A 17,770-nucleotide genomic window follows, 5' to 3' on the forward strand; every position below is an offset into this window, starting at 1 on the left:
GGTCAATGCAAACTCAGCCACTGGCTCCCGGGGTGTGTGAGGTGTGCATACATGGGTGGGTGGGGTCATGGGGAAGGCTCCTGAGTATTCCAGTTGGCTACAGTCCTGATGTGGGGTCTGCCACTGCTAGGGGAGGTTGGGAGGGGATTACTGCTGTAGCCAGTGGGGAACTCCAGGACAGCCTGTATCCCACTGCCCACCCAGCCCACCCGGGCACCCTCGAGACCAGTGGCGCCAGAGCTTGGCATTCTTTGCTATAAGGGCTTGGGCCAAGGTCTCTGTGAGCCTGAGGTAGAGAGCAGTACAGGCTCTGAGATGGGAGAAAGGCTGAGACATGTACAAGACCAGCTGGGCCAGAGCACTGGGCCCTCTGGGTACCACATACAGAGCCTGGCAGCCCTCTAGGGAGAATGAGGCTCAGCCTGTTTCTCAGGCCACATGCCACCCAACTCACGTCCTCTCTTCTTGGTGTAGATGCAGGTCAGGGCCAAGTACTCCCAAAGCATCTCCAGCAAGTAGTCGAGGTTCAGCTTCATGCCACAGCTACCAGGGAGGAAGGCAGCCAGTCAGAGGAGCCCCATGGGCTTAGGGGCTGGGGTCTTTGCTTTCCCACTGCTGCAGAGGACAACCTCCATCTGGCTGGGCATGGGCACCAAGGCCAGTGTGGCCCAGCTGGTGCCAGTGGGGAGCCAAGCCCATAGTTCTGACTGCAGCTTGACACTTCAGCTGCCGATGCTGTCACCAATCCTCTAGTCACCAACCACGATCACGCCAAACAAAGCTCAGCTGTCTCTCCAGGGGCTCAGAGCTGCACTCTGGGGAGGACACATGGCATCTCTAACTGACACAGGGCGCCTCAAGGCTGGGCTTCCCTCCTGGCACCTGCCATTAGAAGACTGGCGAGGGGCTCTGATGGGACTATGGGCAGAGGATGACAATCCAGAGCTCACCCCTTCCCAGAAGCAGGAGGGGCTGCCGAGTCGCACAGGGCAGCCTAGCAGGGATTTCAGTGACGGCATGGCCCTTGGCTCGACAGTCTGCAGTAGTATGACCCTGAGCGGGTCCCCTCTCCTCCCGTGAGCTGCAATGAGCCTGAGCAGGTAACGGTGTGGTGTCCGGGTGCTCTCACACCCTGAGGACGGCCAGGCCCTCAGGAGGCCCCAGAGGGAGCCTGGGATGCAGCAGCAGGAGAGGAACTGAAGCTGTCCTGTGGGAAGGACACTCACTCTCTGCTGCTCTTTGTGGCAGTTGGCAATGCCCAGGAAATGGTCCTCACACTTGGGTCCAAGACCCTCACTCATCATGTGCACCAGTCACCCCTACTTGGTCCCCGAGCATCTCGCTCCCCATAAGCCAAGCCTCACTGTGAAGCCACAGAGCCCTTGTCTGAGCTGGGAAACTAACAGAGTGGAGCACCCCAGTCAGTCCACCCCAAAAGAGAAGCCTGCAGCAATGGTGGGAAGCGAGCACACAGGTGTCAGCCAGAGCCAGGCGACACCCTCACGACACAGCCTCAAAGAAGGGCAGGGAGATGGCGGCCAAGGACAGCCCTGCTGCCTGAGGACTTCAGCTCCCTTTCCCTTCCCACTGTAGTGACAGAAGACACATCTTCCAGAGCACCCGGAGCAGCTGGCTCACACTCTGGGGCTTTCAGGGGGTCTGCAGTTAACTACTAAGCTTTTTAACCATTCTTACCCATTTACCTTGGTGGATGAAATCCTTCTATTTTCTTAACCAGAGCCCACCCGACATCACCCACCCTGCCCAGGCCAACTCAGCGTGGGACCAGGCCAAGGTGACCAGCAGCCATCAGGACTGTCTTCCCTGGGCTGTGAGTGGAGGCTTTGCCTGGCCGAGACGATTGGGAGGCCTGACTGCCGGGCTCACATGCACAGAGAGGAGAGCAGGGCAGCAGGAGGCTGGGAGCCTCACCTGATGACCACACTGTTGGGTTTCCGGGCCAGGCGGTCCACTTCTTCCATTGAGATCTGGTCGATTTTGTTATAAACCTGGGATTGAAAAGGTGTTAGAGAAGGAAAGGAACAAAGCAGTGTAGGAACAGGGCCCCAGGCAGCCATGGCCTACCCAGGGCTCCTCCCGCTGCATTCCGAGGCACAAGGGGAGGGGGCTGATGCTAAGTGTCTACCATAAGGATGGGGCAAGGCTGAAGGGGCCTGGGGCCACTGGCCCCTAGAAGGAAAGGCTGGGCTAGAACCCCTGTGTCAAGCTAACCACATCTGCAAGACTCAAACAGCCACTGGGGTAGAGGGGAGGTGAGGGTGGAGATGGCTCCAGGCTCTTTCTGCTCCTCTCAGAAGCCTGTCTCCCATCTGGGCCAGCCTGGGACAAGAGCTCCCCGCATGCAGGGACACCCTGGAGGGTTGGCGCCACTTACATACAAGCAGGGCATGTACACGCGGTTGCCCACGATGACATCGATGAACTCATCTGGGGAGCAGTCTTCTCGGAAGAGCACTTCCGCATTAAAGATCTCTGAGGAGCTCAGATTAAGGGCAACCTGTGTGCCAGCAGCCCCTCGTGCCCCCATCAGGAAATACGATGCTCAAAGGGACCTTGGAAGTTATCTGCTTTTGAGGTTTCATAAGATTTTAAAGTCTGGGGAGCTCCCTCATTTTTCTTCAAAAGGAACCACAATATGGAAAGGTTTTAATCAATGGTTTAAATCTTCACTGTTAAGTAAGAAAAAAAAAACACACTTGCCAGAATCCCCAGAGCAGCTCAGTGGAAGCCCAGGTCCAGTGCTAGAAGCACTGGCGGGAAGCACGCTTCTGACCCAGCTTCCCCACGTGGGAATCTCCTCTGGGGCCATCCTAGTGACGAGGGCCTCATCACCTAGCTACACAGCCTGTTCCACCATGAGTTCTGCCTATGCTGAGCTCGACTCTGTCCCTGGGGCCCTGCCCTGGTTTCCAGGGCACTAGGATTCACCCAGCTCCTCGATAATACTTCAGTGGTATGCACACAGGCTTCTCCAGGCCAGGAATCCATGGTCCTCTGGGGCTGTCTCCCTCAGCCCCACCTCACCACCTCATCTTCTTTCCAGAGGTGACTGCCTGACACAGTGCCAGGAAGCCACTGTTGAGTGCGCGGCTGCAGCCCTGCCAGCTTGGAGCCTGGTGAGCACAGAGGCACAGGGGACAGGAAGCGCCTGGTGTCAGCCGGCGGCAGCTTTCCTGGAGGCTGCTCAGATGGATACGAGGCGGCTTGGGGTAGTGTGCTGTCACCCTGGGCCACGGGCCTCCTGTCTCAGGCTGCCCCTCCCCTGCCCTGTGGGCTCCAGGCTCTGCCGCCGCTGCTCCTTAGGGAAGGATACTGTATTCATGCAGGATCAGTTGCACCAGCTTTTCCGAGCACTGGGTCAGCGTGACTGTCGAATTAAAGGAGACACCGCCACCTTTCCTGGGCTGCAGGAGGAGAGAGGGAGAGCTGCTGACAAAAGGGCAGCTGCATTCACTCCCATGCCTCAGCGGCCTGCAGAGGCAGTCCCAAACCTGCTCAGTGAGGGGCCTCACCTTGAAGTAGATGTTGGGCTTGTGCTTGTTGAGGCGGATGCCAACCGACTCCAGCTCCTTCTCCAGCAGAGACCTGGGCAGAGCCCCCACAAGGCTTCAGAGATGCCCAGAGGCAGGCTGTGCAGCTTCTGCATTACACAGGAAGCCCCTGCCCACCCAAACAGAGACCAACGTCCTCCCCTCCCATCCACCAGGAACCCAGAACATTCCTTCTCAACAAGCCAAGGCTGATGAGACAGAGCCTCTGGACCCTGTGCCCAATCTAACGGGGGACTGGCTGGGTCTGTGGTCGATGTGCCAATCAGCCAGCAGGCCAAGGAAGGAACAAGGCTTTGGTTGCTTGAGGCTGGGCTCCTGGCAGGTTCTGGGCAGTGACTGGGGCACCTAGGCCTCTGCAGGCAGGGGCCGGAGCCGGCATAGCCTGTGCTGTCAAGGAGCATCCAGGACAGGCTTCAGCTGGCATGGCACACCACAGTCCCCAGCCTCCAGACACCTCTGAGCTGGACGCAAGCCCCTTGGGAGCATGTTCCAGCTGACTACACTGCGTTTAGCCTTTAGACAGTCCCGCCACTACTCCCACATGCGAGAGGGCCAAGGCCCCTTGGACTGTCCACCACGAGCTCAGAGACATCAGCTGGAGCCAGTGTCCTGCTGCCGCACTGAGGGGCCTCCCCAGACATGCCAGCTTGCCCCTGTCCCACTCTGCGGACCTCTGCACCTCTCCCTTGGTGGCGTCCAGCATCATGATGACAACATCAGCTGTGCGTGCCACAGCAATCACCTGCCGGCCACGGCCTTTCCCTGGACAGGGGGAAGGGATATGGTTACACAGTGACACAGACAAGACCCATGTGGCGCCTACCCAGTCTACAGCGCCCCAGACTCCTGCCCTTTACAGACCTGCTATGTGCCATCCCCTGGGCTGTGATTTCCTTGGCATTTTTCTTTAATCCACATGCTGTTTCACTCGTGGAGACTTGTTTTAGAAGGAACTCCGACATCACCAGCTTAGGAGGAGTTCCTTCCTCCCCCTGCCCCTGCTGTGCAGCAGGCCCCTGCTAAGTGCTTCGTGAACACTGCCTCACTTAATCCTCAGAAGTATCCTGTATCATCGGTGTTATCATGTCCATTTTACAGACGAGAAAACTGAGGCTTGGCTTAGAGCTACTCAGTCACTTGCCCAAGATCACAAAGCTAGCATGGTACCAGGATCTGAACTTGTCTCCCCTTTCTGGAAAATGGGGTGATAGCATCCACCCACCTGGGGCTACAGAAAGGATCACATGAGACAACACAGGAGGAGGTGCTTTAGGAACTGCCACACGAAGATCAGACCCTGTTATTATCAGATGACCAGAGAAGTCAGGTACCTTGCCAAGGTCACGCAGAAAGTTCTGACTGAGGTCACAGCACCAGATCTAAACACTGTGGGTTCCAACCGTGACCTGCCTCCCCTTCTGAGAATCAAGGGGTTGGACCAAGTGATCTCCCTGGGCCAGCTGCCCCTGATTCTCACCAGTGTATTTCCCCAGCAGGGGCCAGACCACCTCCAGGCCCTATGGTGCTGACTGGGACAGCAGGTTCCTGAGGACCATTACCATTCCCCCCATCCCTATTTAAGCAGCAGGACCTCACCCTGATGAGGTAGTGGGGCATGGGAGGGCACAGAGGAGAGATGGCAGAGACTCCTAGGGAGGAGGCCAGCAGGGCAGGGCTGTGGAACCAGAGAGGCAGGCTCCAGCCTCAGCTCCAGCACTTGCAGGTGGATAGTCGTGTGGGGCAGACTCTTTATCTTTCTGTCCCCAAGGTCCCTCCTGGCTATGAAAAGGAAATAATGACACTTCCTAAGTCACAGGGCTATCTGAGGAGTAAGCGAGATAACGGTCAGCACCAGCGCGGCACTTACAAGTGCTGGATAACCATCAGCTGGTAACCGTCTCTGCAAATGCTGCAGGCGGCCACCTGCCACCAGAAGCCACAGGCATGCTCCCATCTCAAAGACAAAACAACAAAGGACACGGCTCTAGGACCAGCAGTGTGGTCTGAGCTGGCCAGCTAACAAGTATCCATTCCTCTCAGGAGTCTGCTCAGTGGCATGGTGGAGCACATAGAGCGGATGTGGGAATTCAAACCTGTCTGGTGAGCCGTGTGACCTTTGGCAAGTCATTTCACCTCACTGGGTCTCAGTTTCCTCAGATTCGAGATGGGGCCTCCCAGGAACATAGGAGGCCAGAGTCCCTTAAGCACAGAGCACTGAGCAGTGTGAGGGGCTGTAAGCCTACCCCTAGCCAGCAACCCTCCGTAGCCACACCCAATTTTAACAGTGAGGCCAGTACGCCCAAGACCCTGTGGAAGAGGGCGCCTGGGCGCTGAGCTCCACCCTGTCTCCCCCACCTGCTCCCGCCTCCCACCTTGTGCTGCGCCTTCAATGATTCCAGGAAGGTCCAGGAGCTGGATGTTGGCTCCTTTGTACTAGGAAGCAGAACAGAAGGTAGAGTGAGGCTGGGTCAGTGCTGGGAAGGGCCTGCCTAAACCCAGGACACCTACAACAGCCTGTGGTTCAGGGGCAGTGGGAAGCCCAGGGTGAGCCTCCAGGGTCAAGCCTAAGCCTTGTCACTGCGCCAGCCCGGCACAGCCTGCGGGCTGAGAGCCACCTGGGGGAGCTCTTGAGCTTTTACAACCCCACACGCGCATCACTGATGGTGACAGCTCTTCCCAGATGAATCACTTCACTGTGAGAGGCTCAAGGCCACAGGACCCCAGCCGCCACGGGCGCCGAAGCCTCACGGGAAAAGGAAGGATCCAGACAACCAGCAATGAATAACCCGAGGTGGGGTGGTGTGGGGCAGAAGTGCATGAAGGGACACCAGGGAGAGCTGCCGTACGCTGGCCTGCCTTGCAGAACCAGTCAGGATTCCAGGACAGCCCAGGCATCCTGGGGTCCCAGCAGCCAGAACCCCGAGAGGTGCCAGTGCTTGAGGGCCAAGCAGCTCAGTTTAGAGCCTTCCCCACAAGGGACACCCAAAGACAACATACACACACACAATCACAGACACAAGCTCACACCCCTCCCCCTGGACCCAGTAAACACCAACTCACTTCAATGACCCCAGGGATACATGTCAGGGTTGTGAACTCATAGGACGCAGCTTCGCTGGCTGTGGAGGTCATCAGACTCAAGAAGGTGGACTAGGAGAAACAGATGGTCGTTGCAGTGAGAAGTCCAGTCCCAGCCCCTTCGGAGGTTCCCCACAGGCTGGGAGCCTACCGGTGCAGGCAGCAGAGAGGTCTCCCCCACTTGGCTTGGTAATTTGGATGGGTGTGAAGAGAATAGCTGGAAAAGGCACCTCTGGCCACGCCTGGGGGGTTCAGGCAGCAGAAGGCCCCTCTGTTCCTTGGAGGCCTCAAGGCCTGTCTCGGTGGACACAGGAACCTGGTTTCTAAGTGGGTTCCCCAAGTAAATCAGGGGCCCTCCCCTAGCTCCACACACCCTCCAGACCCTCCTGGGCCCCAGAGATAGCCCCATGGCACTGGAAGTTGCTGCTCACCCAGGGAGGGGTAAGGAGATGTGCAAGGAGGTATCGACCTTACAGTCTGAGACGGAGCCAGATGTGGAAGAATGTGCTGCCAAGGAACAGAGAGGTGAGCCAGGAAGGATCTGGATGCGAACACTTGCATCAGAGTTCCCTGTGGGAATGGGGCTGTGACCTGGCCGGGAGTTAGAGAGACCCTGCCTTGGATCCTGCCTCTGCTGGGGCACCGTGGGCAAGAAACTTCATCCTCTGACTTCAGAGTCCTCAGATGTAGACTGGCCATCCACCCGGTCCCTACCTCACAGGGCCGCATGGGGGTTCAAGGAGATGCTACGGGATGTGGTGCACCACACCTAGAGCACAGCAAGACCACAGTGATGGACACTGGGGCCCAGAGGCCAGCAAAGCAGTGGGCAGCGCCAGGAGGGAAAGAAACCCAGCCCTGGCCTCCTACCCCCATCCTAGTCAGCAGGGCACCTGGAACAGGAAGTCTGAGATGCAGTGGCAAGGGGCCAGTGCCACCCGGACCCTGCCCCCTCAGTGGCAAGCAGGAAGGCTGGGGGCACGTCTCACTCACACCCCCTCAGGCCTCTGAAACCCAGAATGGGCATGCGAAGGACACAGAGGCCTCAAGTCGAGACCCTCTGCCCTGGGGAGCTCCTGGCATCTTGAGGGAGGATGAAACCTGGTGGGGTGGACGCAGGGCCCCCAGGGTAACGGCTGCCAAGACACTGAGCAACAGTTACTAGAAGCCAACCCGGAGGACACCCTGATGCTGTCTGGCCTCTGCAGGACAGAGGCCTGGGCCTTCCCACGGTCGGAGAGCACAGACTCCCAAAAGGGTGGTGGGATCTGGCCACAGGGTCCAGACCCCAGGAGCACAGCCCTTGGTAACTAGAGCAGCTTCTCCCAGCCTGGGCTTTTCACCTGGGGAAAAAAGCCCTTGGCAGGCTGGAAAGTAAAATCAAAAGAAAAGGCCAAAACTAATGAGTTCATAATAACACCGGAAGAGTTAAAGCCTGAAAATACTCACCTGTCACCCGCGGGCAGCTCTGAACCCACCACCTTGCTTGGTCATTTCAGGGCAACACACAAGCATGTGTCCTGCCTTTCCAGATGCAACTCTTTCAGGGTAACCAAACAGCCCACAGTGATGAGAGAAGTGCTACTCGACAGAGGAATGTCAGCTGATAAGTGAGGAAGGAACAAGAGAACTAGAAAATTGACATTTTACAACCACTAATAAGAACCGCCGGCAGGCACAATCACTGGTGTCAAAGTCACTAAAAGGACACTGACAGGGCCTGAGTTCAGTGAGCCACCACAGTAACTCCCTACAGGTGGCTTTCTGGTCGCTAGGGGGTCGGGTAAGGTAACCATACGAAGAGGGTACAGAGCGTTCTTCCCTTCAACCCAGGGGTTCTGGAAATGAAACCAGCTATCAGGGGTTCTGGCATGGTGGAAAATGAGGTACGCACCACCTCCAACATGGAACCCGGCCAACACAGACCTGGCCCTCCATCTGACTTTTGGCTCACAGGAAGTACAACGAACAGACGAACAAGCCAAAGCACCCACCAGGAAGCAAGCAGACGACTCCAGAGCACGGGCCTTCTGTAGGATGACTGCTCTGGTCTCTCAGAGAGCCAGGGTCTTGACAAAGGTCTAGATTAAAACAGACAACACACAGGGGCCATACATGGTCCCAGAATGGACCCTAGTTTGGACAGACCAGCTGCAAAAGTCCTTTTGGGGTAACTGCTGAAATCAGAATACGGCCCAGGCTCTAGAGGATGACTGGATTGCTGTTCATTTTATTTGGTGTGATATTACAGTTTGCGGCTAAGTAGGAAAATGTCCTTATTCTTCGGAGATATACGCTTAAATATTTAGGGGTAAAGGGTGATGAAGCATGACGTCTGCAATTTATTCTCAAATGGTTCAGTCAAAACAAAAACAAACCCCTACACACATACACGCAAATATAAAGAGAGAGTGCAATACGGCAAAATGCCAGTAATCAATGCATCTCGACAGGGGGTGTATCATACTCATTCTTCCACCTCTTCTGCAGGTTTGGAAATTTTTATTATACAAAATTGGGAAAAATGAGAAAGGACCAAAAAGGCAGAGAGGGATCTGGACACCACGCCAGGACTGAAGACTGTGAGGGGGTCAGCCAGCAGAGGGCACGCTTGGGGGCAGTCCCAGCCCTCTTCAGCTGAAGGGGCTCCTGCAGTGGGGGTGGCAGCTCCTCCTGAGGGGCTGAAGCAGGAGGCCCGTGAGCCACTCTGTGTCCAGCTTTTGTGGAGCTGGGGAGTCATGAGCACCCCGTGACTAAAGGTGTTTGAGCTCAGGTCAGGAAACCTCAGGTAAAGGGGGTGCTCACGTTCTATGGAAGGGTGAAAGGGACAGGCTGGAGGGACTGCAAGCGGCCTGGAGGAGCAGGAGCTACAGGGGCTCAGTGACAGGTTTCCAGTGTGTTCTGTAACCTTCCTCCACAGCGACTTCCCTTCCTCAGTCCACCTGGCTCAGAGGATAACGAAAGTGACCTGGTATTTCCTGCGCCCACCCCAAGGGAGGACAAGGAGAAAAGCATACAGCTGGGTACTGGGAACAAAATCCAACTGGGGTGAGTGTTTCCAAAGATTAAGAAGCACTTAAATGCCATCAAGAAGGAACCCTGCAGATCTCGAAGCAGAGACTAGTCTGACTGCAATCTGCGCCTGCCCCAGCACACAGCCCCGCTCTGACACAGCACCACATGGGGGTGCGTGACCAGGCACCAGGAGACGTTCCTAACTGTCCCCAAATGGACTCAGCCAGAGCTTCTGTGGAGGGCAACCAGCAGTGCTGATGGCCATTTTTAAAACCCACAAACCCGGGAACTACCATGCTCCCTTCCAGGAGTGCTTCTTCCAGAAACCCCAGCTCCAGGGGACAAAGGTCCCAGCACAGGACAGTCACCGCAGCCCTGAGAGGTCAGACAAAAGTCTGGGGACTACTGAGCTACCATCAGCAGGGGAGGGAAGGAACGGACTGTCGGTAATGACATAGGACCACAGCGTCGGTTTCCAGGCAGCCCTTAGAGACGAGGGAACTCTGACGTGTGAACATGACAGATATCCACGGTGAAATGAAAATGCCAGTGGCAAGTGCAGATATGATCCCAGTTTCATTGTGTGCGCGTGTGTGAAGGGAGTCAGGGAGCAGACCAACCCCATCCCCGTTCCACAGGCAGAGGAGAGAACAAAGGGAAGGAAGCACGGACGGCACAGAGCATCCTCCCTGCCCGCAGCCAGCACTCCACAAACGGGGCTGGTGCCGACCTCCCCCACGTGCGGCCCAGAGTAACGGGGCAGACACATTTTTAGCTGAATTGATTTAAAGGCTACTCCTCCGGCACCTGGTCGAAGCCTCCTGGCTGTTGCTTACTCGGCCTCTATCCAAGCAGCCTCTTCACTGGCCTGCCGCCCCCACCCTTGCCTCAGCCTCTCCTCCCACGGCAGCCAGAGGGGCTCTGCGACACAGCCTGTCAGCACCCAGGATCTTGGTCTCTACATACCATTCTCCAATACAAAGAACAGAGCTCCTCGGGGAAACAGCCAATTCCAGGGCTGGGGCAAGGAATATACAAGCCGAGGCTAAAGCATGCAGTATCAGAAAGTAAGGAAGCGCTACAAACACAACAGGAGCATGTCAAAGAAGCCATCTGAAATAGCCCCAGAGCTACAACAACCTGAGTAACAAAGTAACACAGCATGCGTTTAGAACCCAAAGTACAAAATAAACTCCTGGGAGTCCACACTGACAGAAGTAAATGACTAGAACAAATGGGAGAGAAGAGACAAATCCCTCGTGCAGAACACCCTGAATAACGTGTGCGGCTGCTCCCTCCGCGAGGGGCTGGAGCTAACTCCCCACTCCTCAAGCGTGAGCTGCCCACAGCGACTTCCCTCCTAAGAGGACAGCACGGACGGGAGGAGAACAGGGACTTTACAGTGCAGAAACCTGAGGAACACGACCTCAGCCCTGCGTTCAAGGTCAACGTCAACAGGGACGAGTCCTGTTGAGAGCATGTAACCTTGATAGGTGACAAAAACGTCGCTTCATCTCTGTCTCTTCCTCCCAAAAGTCCACAACCCAGTCTAGCGATGAGAAAAACATCAGACAAATCCCAGTTGGGGGGTGTTCTGCAAAACGCCTACAGGCACTTCTCAAAAGTGTCAGTCCTCAAATCAAAGCAAGCCCAAGAAAAGGTCTAGAGGAGCCTAAGGAGACATGACAACTGAAAGTTATGTGGGATCCTGGGTGGGATTCTGGGACTGAAAAACGACAATAGGGGAAAACTAAGGAAATTTGAATAAAGTATGGACTTTAGTTAATGATAACAGGTCTCTATTGACTCATTAGTGGCAACAAGTACATTCTCCCAGTACAAGATGTAACAGTAGAGGAAACCAGAGGTGGGTACATGGGAACTCTCTCTACCATCTTTGTAATTTTTCTGTAAATCCAAGACTATTCTAAAATGTAAAGTATATTACAAAAAAAAAGCCAGTCAGTTCAGTCCCTTTGCTGCTCAAAACTCTGCAATGATATTTATCTTAACTCCTCACATAAAAATTAAACATGGATTTTACACTAAATTAAGCTTACAGAAGAAACCTTCTAGAAAACTGTAGTGGCTCCCACTTCATTCTTCACTCAAAGCCAAAGTTGTATGGCAGCCCACGAGGCCACCCACTCTCCCTACCCCATCTCCTACTGCCCTTCCTGCCACTCAGTCAGACCCACGTGCCCTGGGCCCCCGTGAACACACCAAGTCAGCTCCCACTTATGGGCCTTTGCACTCGCCATTCCCTCTGCCTAGAATGTTCTCTCCGGAGGGCTCTGCAAACTCCCACACTTCCTTCAGGCCTCTGCTCAAATATCTGCTCACCAGAGCAGCGTTCCTGAACCTACAACATAAAATGGCAAGACCACAGCCCTCAACCCGCACACCATCCGGAGCAGTCCTCGCCCCGAGACACCTCATCTTTTACTCCACTTGCTTATGTCTCTCCTGCCCCAAGAATGGAGGTTCTGTGTGGGCAGGCTCAGAACTGTCCTGTTCCCTGCTGTGCCTCCAGCAAAGGTGTGTGCCCGAGGGATGAGTCAGAGACCGAGTGGAGCCGCTTCTGACGAGAGGAAACGACGTTCGCTAAGTCAGGAAAACAAAGGGGTAGGCCCTGATCCTAGAGAGGCAGGTCTTCTCAGTCCCTGAAGCTAATTCAGAAAGGCAGTGAGAGGAGGCACAGTGTCATGTTTGAGAGGAGACGACCTGCCTTCCTCAAGGCCCACACTGACCATCACTGACCTTACCCACAGAGGGAAATCCAATCAGCGCCACGCGGGCGTCGCCCGACTTCATGACATCGAAGCCCTCCCCTTTGGACGAGGCCGATTTGGACGGTTCCAACAGCTGGGCCCGGTACTTGGCAAGTTTTGCTTTCAGCAGGCCCAGGTGATACTCGGTGGCTAAAGGACATAAAGCAAGACAGAAGGTAAGTGTCCAGGGTACCCAAGCCCCGTGGGTCAGGCAGGCCTCTCCACATAACCAAATGCTGGCGCGGAACACCAGAACCAGACAGCAATCGTTGTCAAGGAGACCAGGAAAGAAAAAACCACTTCCCTGCTTAAAATGCCCGTTTGGCTTCTGACTTCATTTAGAATAAAAGCTAGTCTCCTTACTAAGACCTCATGACCCCAAGTCAGAAGCTCCCAGCAGAGGCAGTGCCGCTCCCCGGGGCTTCAGGGGTGCTTTCTGTTGTCACTGTGATGGTGAAGTCCTCACTGGCACTCACCAAGCAGGGTCCAGGGAAGCCAGCTGCCCTACAAGGCGTGAGTCAGCGCGGCTCACGCATCCCACGTGACTCCTCACATCCCGGACATCCACAGAGGGATGGCCTGGGTTAGGATCACCTGGGCCTAGAGCCCAGCTCTGTTTCACATGTAAACACAGGGCATTTTTTGCAGTGTCAATAAACACTGAAATTTCCAGGAATGCAACTAGCGTGTGTGTGAAGGAAAGACTATAACACGTTTCGTTTGAAACTTTACCTAGACGTGCTTACCATCTTGGGATCCCAGCTGCCAACAGTGACGACTCTTGTAGGGTACCTGAGTCACCAACACAACGCCCCTGTATCAGTCTGCACTGCGGCTGCCACGTGCCCAGGGCCTCTGCCCAGAGCGCAGGCCTCCCACCTCGCACTGCACCTTCGTTACACCTTGGCTGTGCCCCCGCGTTACACATTGGAACACACACTATTTCAATTATAAGTTACTCCCCTTTTTCTCTTCCTTTATATGAGCATTAGGGTATTATGCTGATTTTTTCTGAATTGTGTGTAAAAAGTTACACTGTTGATGGGGAGCTGCATTTCAGGACAGAAAAGGGGGTGTTACAAAACCTTCGCTATAACAGGCGGTTATGACCAGGTCACCTGATCCCTGGCTACTTCTCCAACATCTCCCACCACTCTCCCTTTTATTCACTACATCTCAGCCACTGTGGCTTTCTTTTTGTTTCTTCAGAACATGCTGACCCCATTCTTGCCTCAGGACCTTTACACTTGCTGTTGCCTCCGTTTCAACCTTATCTTCCCAGAACTGGCTCCTTCTCAACATTTGAGGCTCAGCTCGAACATCGCCTCTTCAGAGGCCCCCCTTGCCCGCCTTGGAGGGCCACATCATGCAGGGTAAGAGCCTGTGTTGGAACCCCACCCTGCCATTACTGGCCACTTCACTTTGGAAAAGTTAATCTTCTTGACCTTAACCTGCAAAACAGGGATGTTAACAGTAATAACTACTTCCTTCGATTTCTGTAAGGCTTAAAGAAAGCACTAAGAACAACGACCAGCACACAGTAAGCACCCAAAAACGTGGGTCACTGTTATTGTGTACAGCAGCCCCACCCTCCCGGGCCCCTCTCGGCCTCGTGATCTTGTTTGTTGTCTTCACGGTTCTTATCACTATCTGAAACTTCTTCACTTCCTCACTCCAGTAGGGCAGGATCCCCAGCTTCCAGGGGCACAGCAGAGGGCAGGTGCTCAGAGAAGGTTTTACCGAGTGAATGAGCAAGCTGACGGCAGTGAGAAATGGTCCAGAAGCGGTTCAGCAATGGTCAGATTCACACGGGCCTTCCTGTCACCTCCCAAGAGGCTGGGCGGCTCTGAGGGGAAGGACCGCCGTCATCCTTTAATCACCTTTACGTCACCTCCTCTGACACTGCCAAAGTGGCAGCATCTCTGACCTCCCTGCTACTTTTCTTGAGCCCTGTAGATGATACTCCACAGGGCAGCCAGAGGAAACTTTTAAAACAAAAATCAGACAATGTCTCTCCCCTGCTTAACACCCTCCACTAGCTCCCACTGTCCTTACAACACAACTCAGACTGTTTTCCATGACCTACAAGGCCCTACGTGACTGGCCCTCTCCTTTCCCATCACTGCACTCCAGCCCCAGACCTTCAAATTCCTGAACAAGCCAAGTTTGTTCCTGCCTCAGGGCCTTTGCACCAGCTGTTTCCTCTACCAGGAACAGTCTTCCACCAGATCCTTGCACAGCTGGTTCCTTCTTCTCATTCTGGTCTCAGCTCAAATGTCCCCATCTCACAGTGGCCTTCTCTGATCACTGCACCTTGGTAGGCCCAGCCCTCACCCCTGATACTCTTACTATATCACCTTGCTTTGTCTTCACAGCATTTATCACTGGCTGAAATTATCTTGTTTACTTGGTTACTAGTTTACAAACCGTCCACTGGAAGGTCAGTCCATGAGGGCAGGGACGTGCCTGCTGTGTTCGCTGCTTTAACCACAGCACCTAGCACAAAGTGTGAGCTCAGTGAAGGTTTACAGAATGAATGAAGGGAAGAAGTCCCCCAACTCCTCAGCCTTCAGAACTAGATGGACTCAAGGGAGGACAGACACTGAGACCAGCCACCTCGAGGTCCTGGCTCCTGCAAGCCTACGGCAGGACTGGCCAGACGCTGGGTCTCACCCACCTTGGCCAAGTGCATCTCCCAGTATTCCTCCTGATCTAGACTGTTCTCACTGTCCCACGAACGCACTATGCTCACCTCGACTCCCCTGCCTTTGCCCCAGCAGCGCCCCTCAGCTGGAATACCCTCCCCTCAACCAGCTCAAGTCCCAGTTCCTCCAGGAAGCCTCCTCTCCTCCAGGCCCTTCTCTGAGCTCCTCTAGCCCTCACCATCTGAAGTCCGGATTCACTGCTTCCTTATGTGCTGTTTACACTGGGGCTTTGCTTTCTGCACTGAGTGCTCACCATGTGCCAAGTTCTTTGCAAACACTACCTAGTTTAACTTAGCTGTGAGCTGAGATGGGACAGGGGATTCTTCTTCTCATTTGCAGATGAGGACACTGAGGCTTCAAGGGGCGAAGTGACTTTCCCAGCTTTCACAGCAGGGAGCGGTGGAGCCAGGGTTCAAAGCCCAGTCCGCCAGCCTCCAGAGTCCCGACTGCCTGCGCGCCACCTGCGGGCTCCGGGCTGCTGGGTGAGGCTGCACCTGGGAGAGGTCTCCCGCCGGACTTCTCAGCACAAAAGGGGGGCGCACCAACGCCCCAGCCCGGCCGCCAGGAGGCCGGGTTCGAAGCCCGACCCTGCCTCGCTGCGGGTCAGACGCTAGCTGTGAGCTGGCCTCTCTACTCGGTCACCTGGCCTGGCCAGATCCCTCAGGGGCCGCCCGCAATCAGACCGGGCCGTGGGGCCTGGGGCCCGTCCGGCACCGCCTGCCGCGGGCGCGCTGGGCCGCCTGGTCACCGCTCCGGCCCCGCTCCGCGGCTCCCGCTCCACCGCAGAACTGAGCCCCGCCGGGCCGGCCCTCACCCTTGTTCTTCTGCGTCCGAGCGATCTCCTTCTCGATCTCAGAGATCTTCTCCAGGATCCCCATGGCGGCGGCCGAACTGGGCGCACCGACAGAGCGCGGCGGCACCGCGAACTCGGGCTTGGCGGCGGCGGAAGCCCACGGAGAACAGCGTCCTCTGGCGCTCGGCGCTCCGGGATTCAGAGTCCGGGCGGGCGACGTCGAGCGGAGTGCCAGACACTATTGGTTCCGCACCCTGGGCCGGCGGGCGCGGAGGCCGCCAGAACGAGCCGGGCCGGGCTGGGCCGCCCGGCGCGGAAAACGGAGGGGGTCCCGGGCGTCTCCCGCCGGGACTCCTGCCCTGCGCGCACGAGCACACCTCGGGCAGACCTGGAGAGGGGCGCTTTTACGAGTCGGGTGGCCCGGGCGCCTCACAGTGCTCCCTGGGGGTGTTCCGGGTGAAAAGGGGTGTAACGTGTGGGCCGTGCTGGACGCTGGGCGAAAGCTGGTCGGATTTCCTTGGGGTGACGGTAGCCGGCGCGCGGCGTTCGGGGCTTGTCTCGGGCTGCGCGGCCGCCCCGAGGCAGCGGCGTTCAATTTGCTCCCAGCTCCGGAGGCTGGAGGCCCAAGATGGGGGCGCCGGCGCGGCTGGGTCCCGGAGACCCCGTTACTGCCGGCGGGCGGCGCTGCTTGCTTGGCCTCCGGGCCTTTGCGTGGCGTGTGCCGGCAGGGGGAGCGGGGGAGCTGGGAGCTGGGGGCGGGGGGCCGGGGCAGCGGGGGAGCTGGGAGCGGGGGGGCCGGGGGCGCGGGGGGCGGGCCAGGGCAGCGGGGGGCTCGGTGGTGTCTCTTCCTGGGAGGGCGCTGATCGCCCTGCGAGAACTGCCCTCTCCGCACCCTGTCTGACCCTGATAACCTCCCACAGGCCCATCTCCAAACACCGTCATGTTAGGGGTTAGGGCTTCACCGTAAGGATTGGGGGGTACACAAACGTTCGGTCCCTAACAGGGGTGAAAGGTTATGAGGTCTGCATCTTACTTTCGAGCAGTTGGAAATGTGTATACCTTTAGAGACAGCCTGCTGCAGCAAATGTGGGATGTGTTAACAGCTGTTGGACCTGGGGGATGGTATGTGGGTGGGTACTGAATTGTTCTTTCAACTTTTCTGTATGGTGTTATTTATTTATTTAAAGATTGGCTCCTCAGCCAACATCTGTTGCCAGTCATCGTCTTTTTTTTCTTCTTCTGCCCCCCAAAGCCCCCCAGTACATAGTTGCACCTTCTAGCTGTAGGTCCTTCTGGCTCTGCTATGTGGGACGCCACCTCACCATGGCCTGATGAATGGTGCCGGGCTCGCATCCAGGAGTCGAACCAGAGAAACCCTGGGCCACTGGAGTGGAGCACACAAATTCAACCACCCGGCCCCTCTGTATGTTTTTAATAAAAAGTTGTGGGTGAGGAGCAGATCCTTTGAAATTACACTATTTGTGTTCAAATCTGAGGTTCATAACTGTGTGCGCTTGGTTAAATTTCTTAACCTTTCTGAACCTGTTTCTACATCCTAAAAATGGGAATAATATGGTCGCTATGAAAATGAAGTCAGTGTTGAGCACCTGGCACATCGTTTGCTTGCTCCGAAGTTCTCCTTCAATACCAGAGCCACCGTTACGTCATTTCTCCTTTGTGGCTCCCTTGGCTTCATTTACCACCACACTTGTGCCCACGGAGGTGTGTTCCCTTCCAGTTTACATTTGGGGAAACAGAAATGTTCTGAAATATGACTCACCTTCCAAGAGTCCTGGCATCTCTGCTGTTGTGTCTGCTCCAGTCGCAATCCCGTGG

General features: G+C 55.9%; 1 protein-coding gene across 7 annotated transcripts in view; it reads right to left on the minus strand.

Annotated features, from left to right (window-relative positions):
- DRG2 (developmentally regulated GTP binding protein 2) overlaps positions 1 to 16,756 on the minus strand; it is a 28,230-nt gene extending 11,474 nt beyond the window's left edge. For 2 of the 7 annotated variants that reach the window (XM_070226615.1, XM_070226614.1), the window contains exons 1-10: positions 15,956 to 16,640; positions 12,426 to 12,586; positions 6,633 to 6,722; positions 5,945 to 6,005; positions 4,244 to 4,334; positions 3,534 to 3,606; positions 3,335 to 3,425; positions 2,396 to 2,493; positions 1,933 to 2,009; positions 455 to 543 (exon numbers count right to left, since the gene is read on the minus strand). In XM_070226615.1, the coding sequence (XP_070082716.1) occupies positions 455 to 543; positions 1,933 to 2,009; positions 2,396 to 2,493; positions 3,335 to 3,425; positions 3,534 to 3,606; positions 4,244 to 4,334; positions 5,945 to 6,005; positions 6,633 to 6,722; positions 12,426 to 12,586; positions 15,956 to 16,019 (895 nt within the window). In that variant the 5' untranslated portion in view covers positions 16,020 to 16,640. Of the gene's footprint in view, positions 1 to 454; positions 544 to 1,932; positions 2,010 to 2,395; positions 2,494 to 3,334; positions 3,426 to 3,533; positions 3,607 to 4,243; positions 4,335 to 5,944; positions 6,006 to 6,632; positions 6,723 to 6,801; positions 6,945 to 7,081; positions 8,732 to 12,425; positions 12,587 to 15,955 lie in introns of those variants that run through there. The other 5 variants (XM_023653645.2, XM_023653646.2, XM_070226612.1 and 2 more) reach the window with 5 other exon arrangements.
- Between the last annotated feature and the right edge of the window lie 1,014 nt (positions 16,757 to 17,770).

This window comes from Equus caballus, chromosome 11 (assembly GCF_041296265.1).
Source record: "Equus caballus isolate H_3958 breed thoroughbred chromosome 11, TB-T2T, whole genome shotgun sequence".
Taxonomy (NCBI): Eukaryota; Metazoa; Chordata; class Mammalia; order Perissodactyla; family Equidae; genus Equus; species Equus caballus.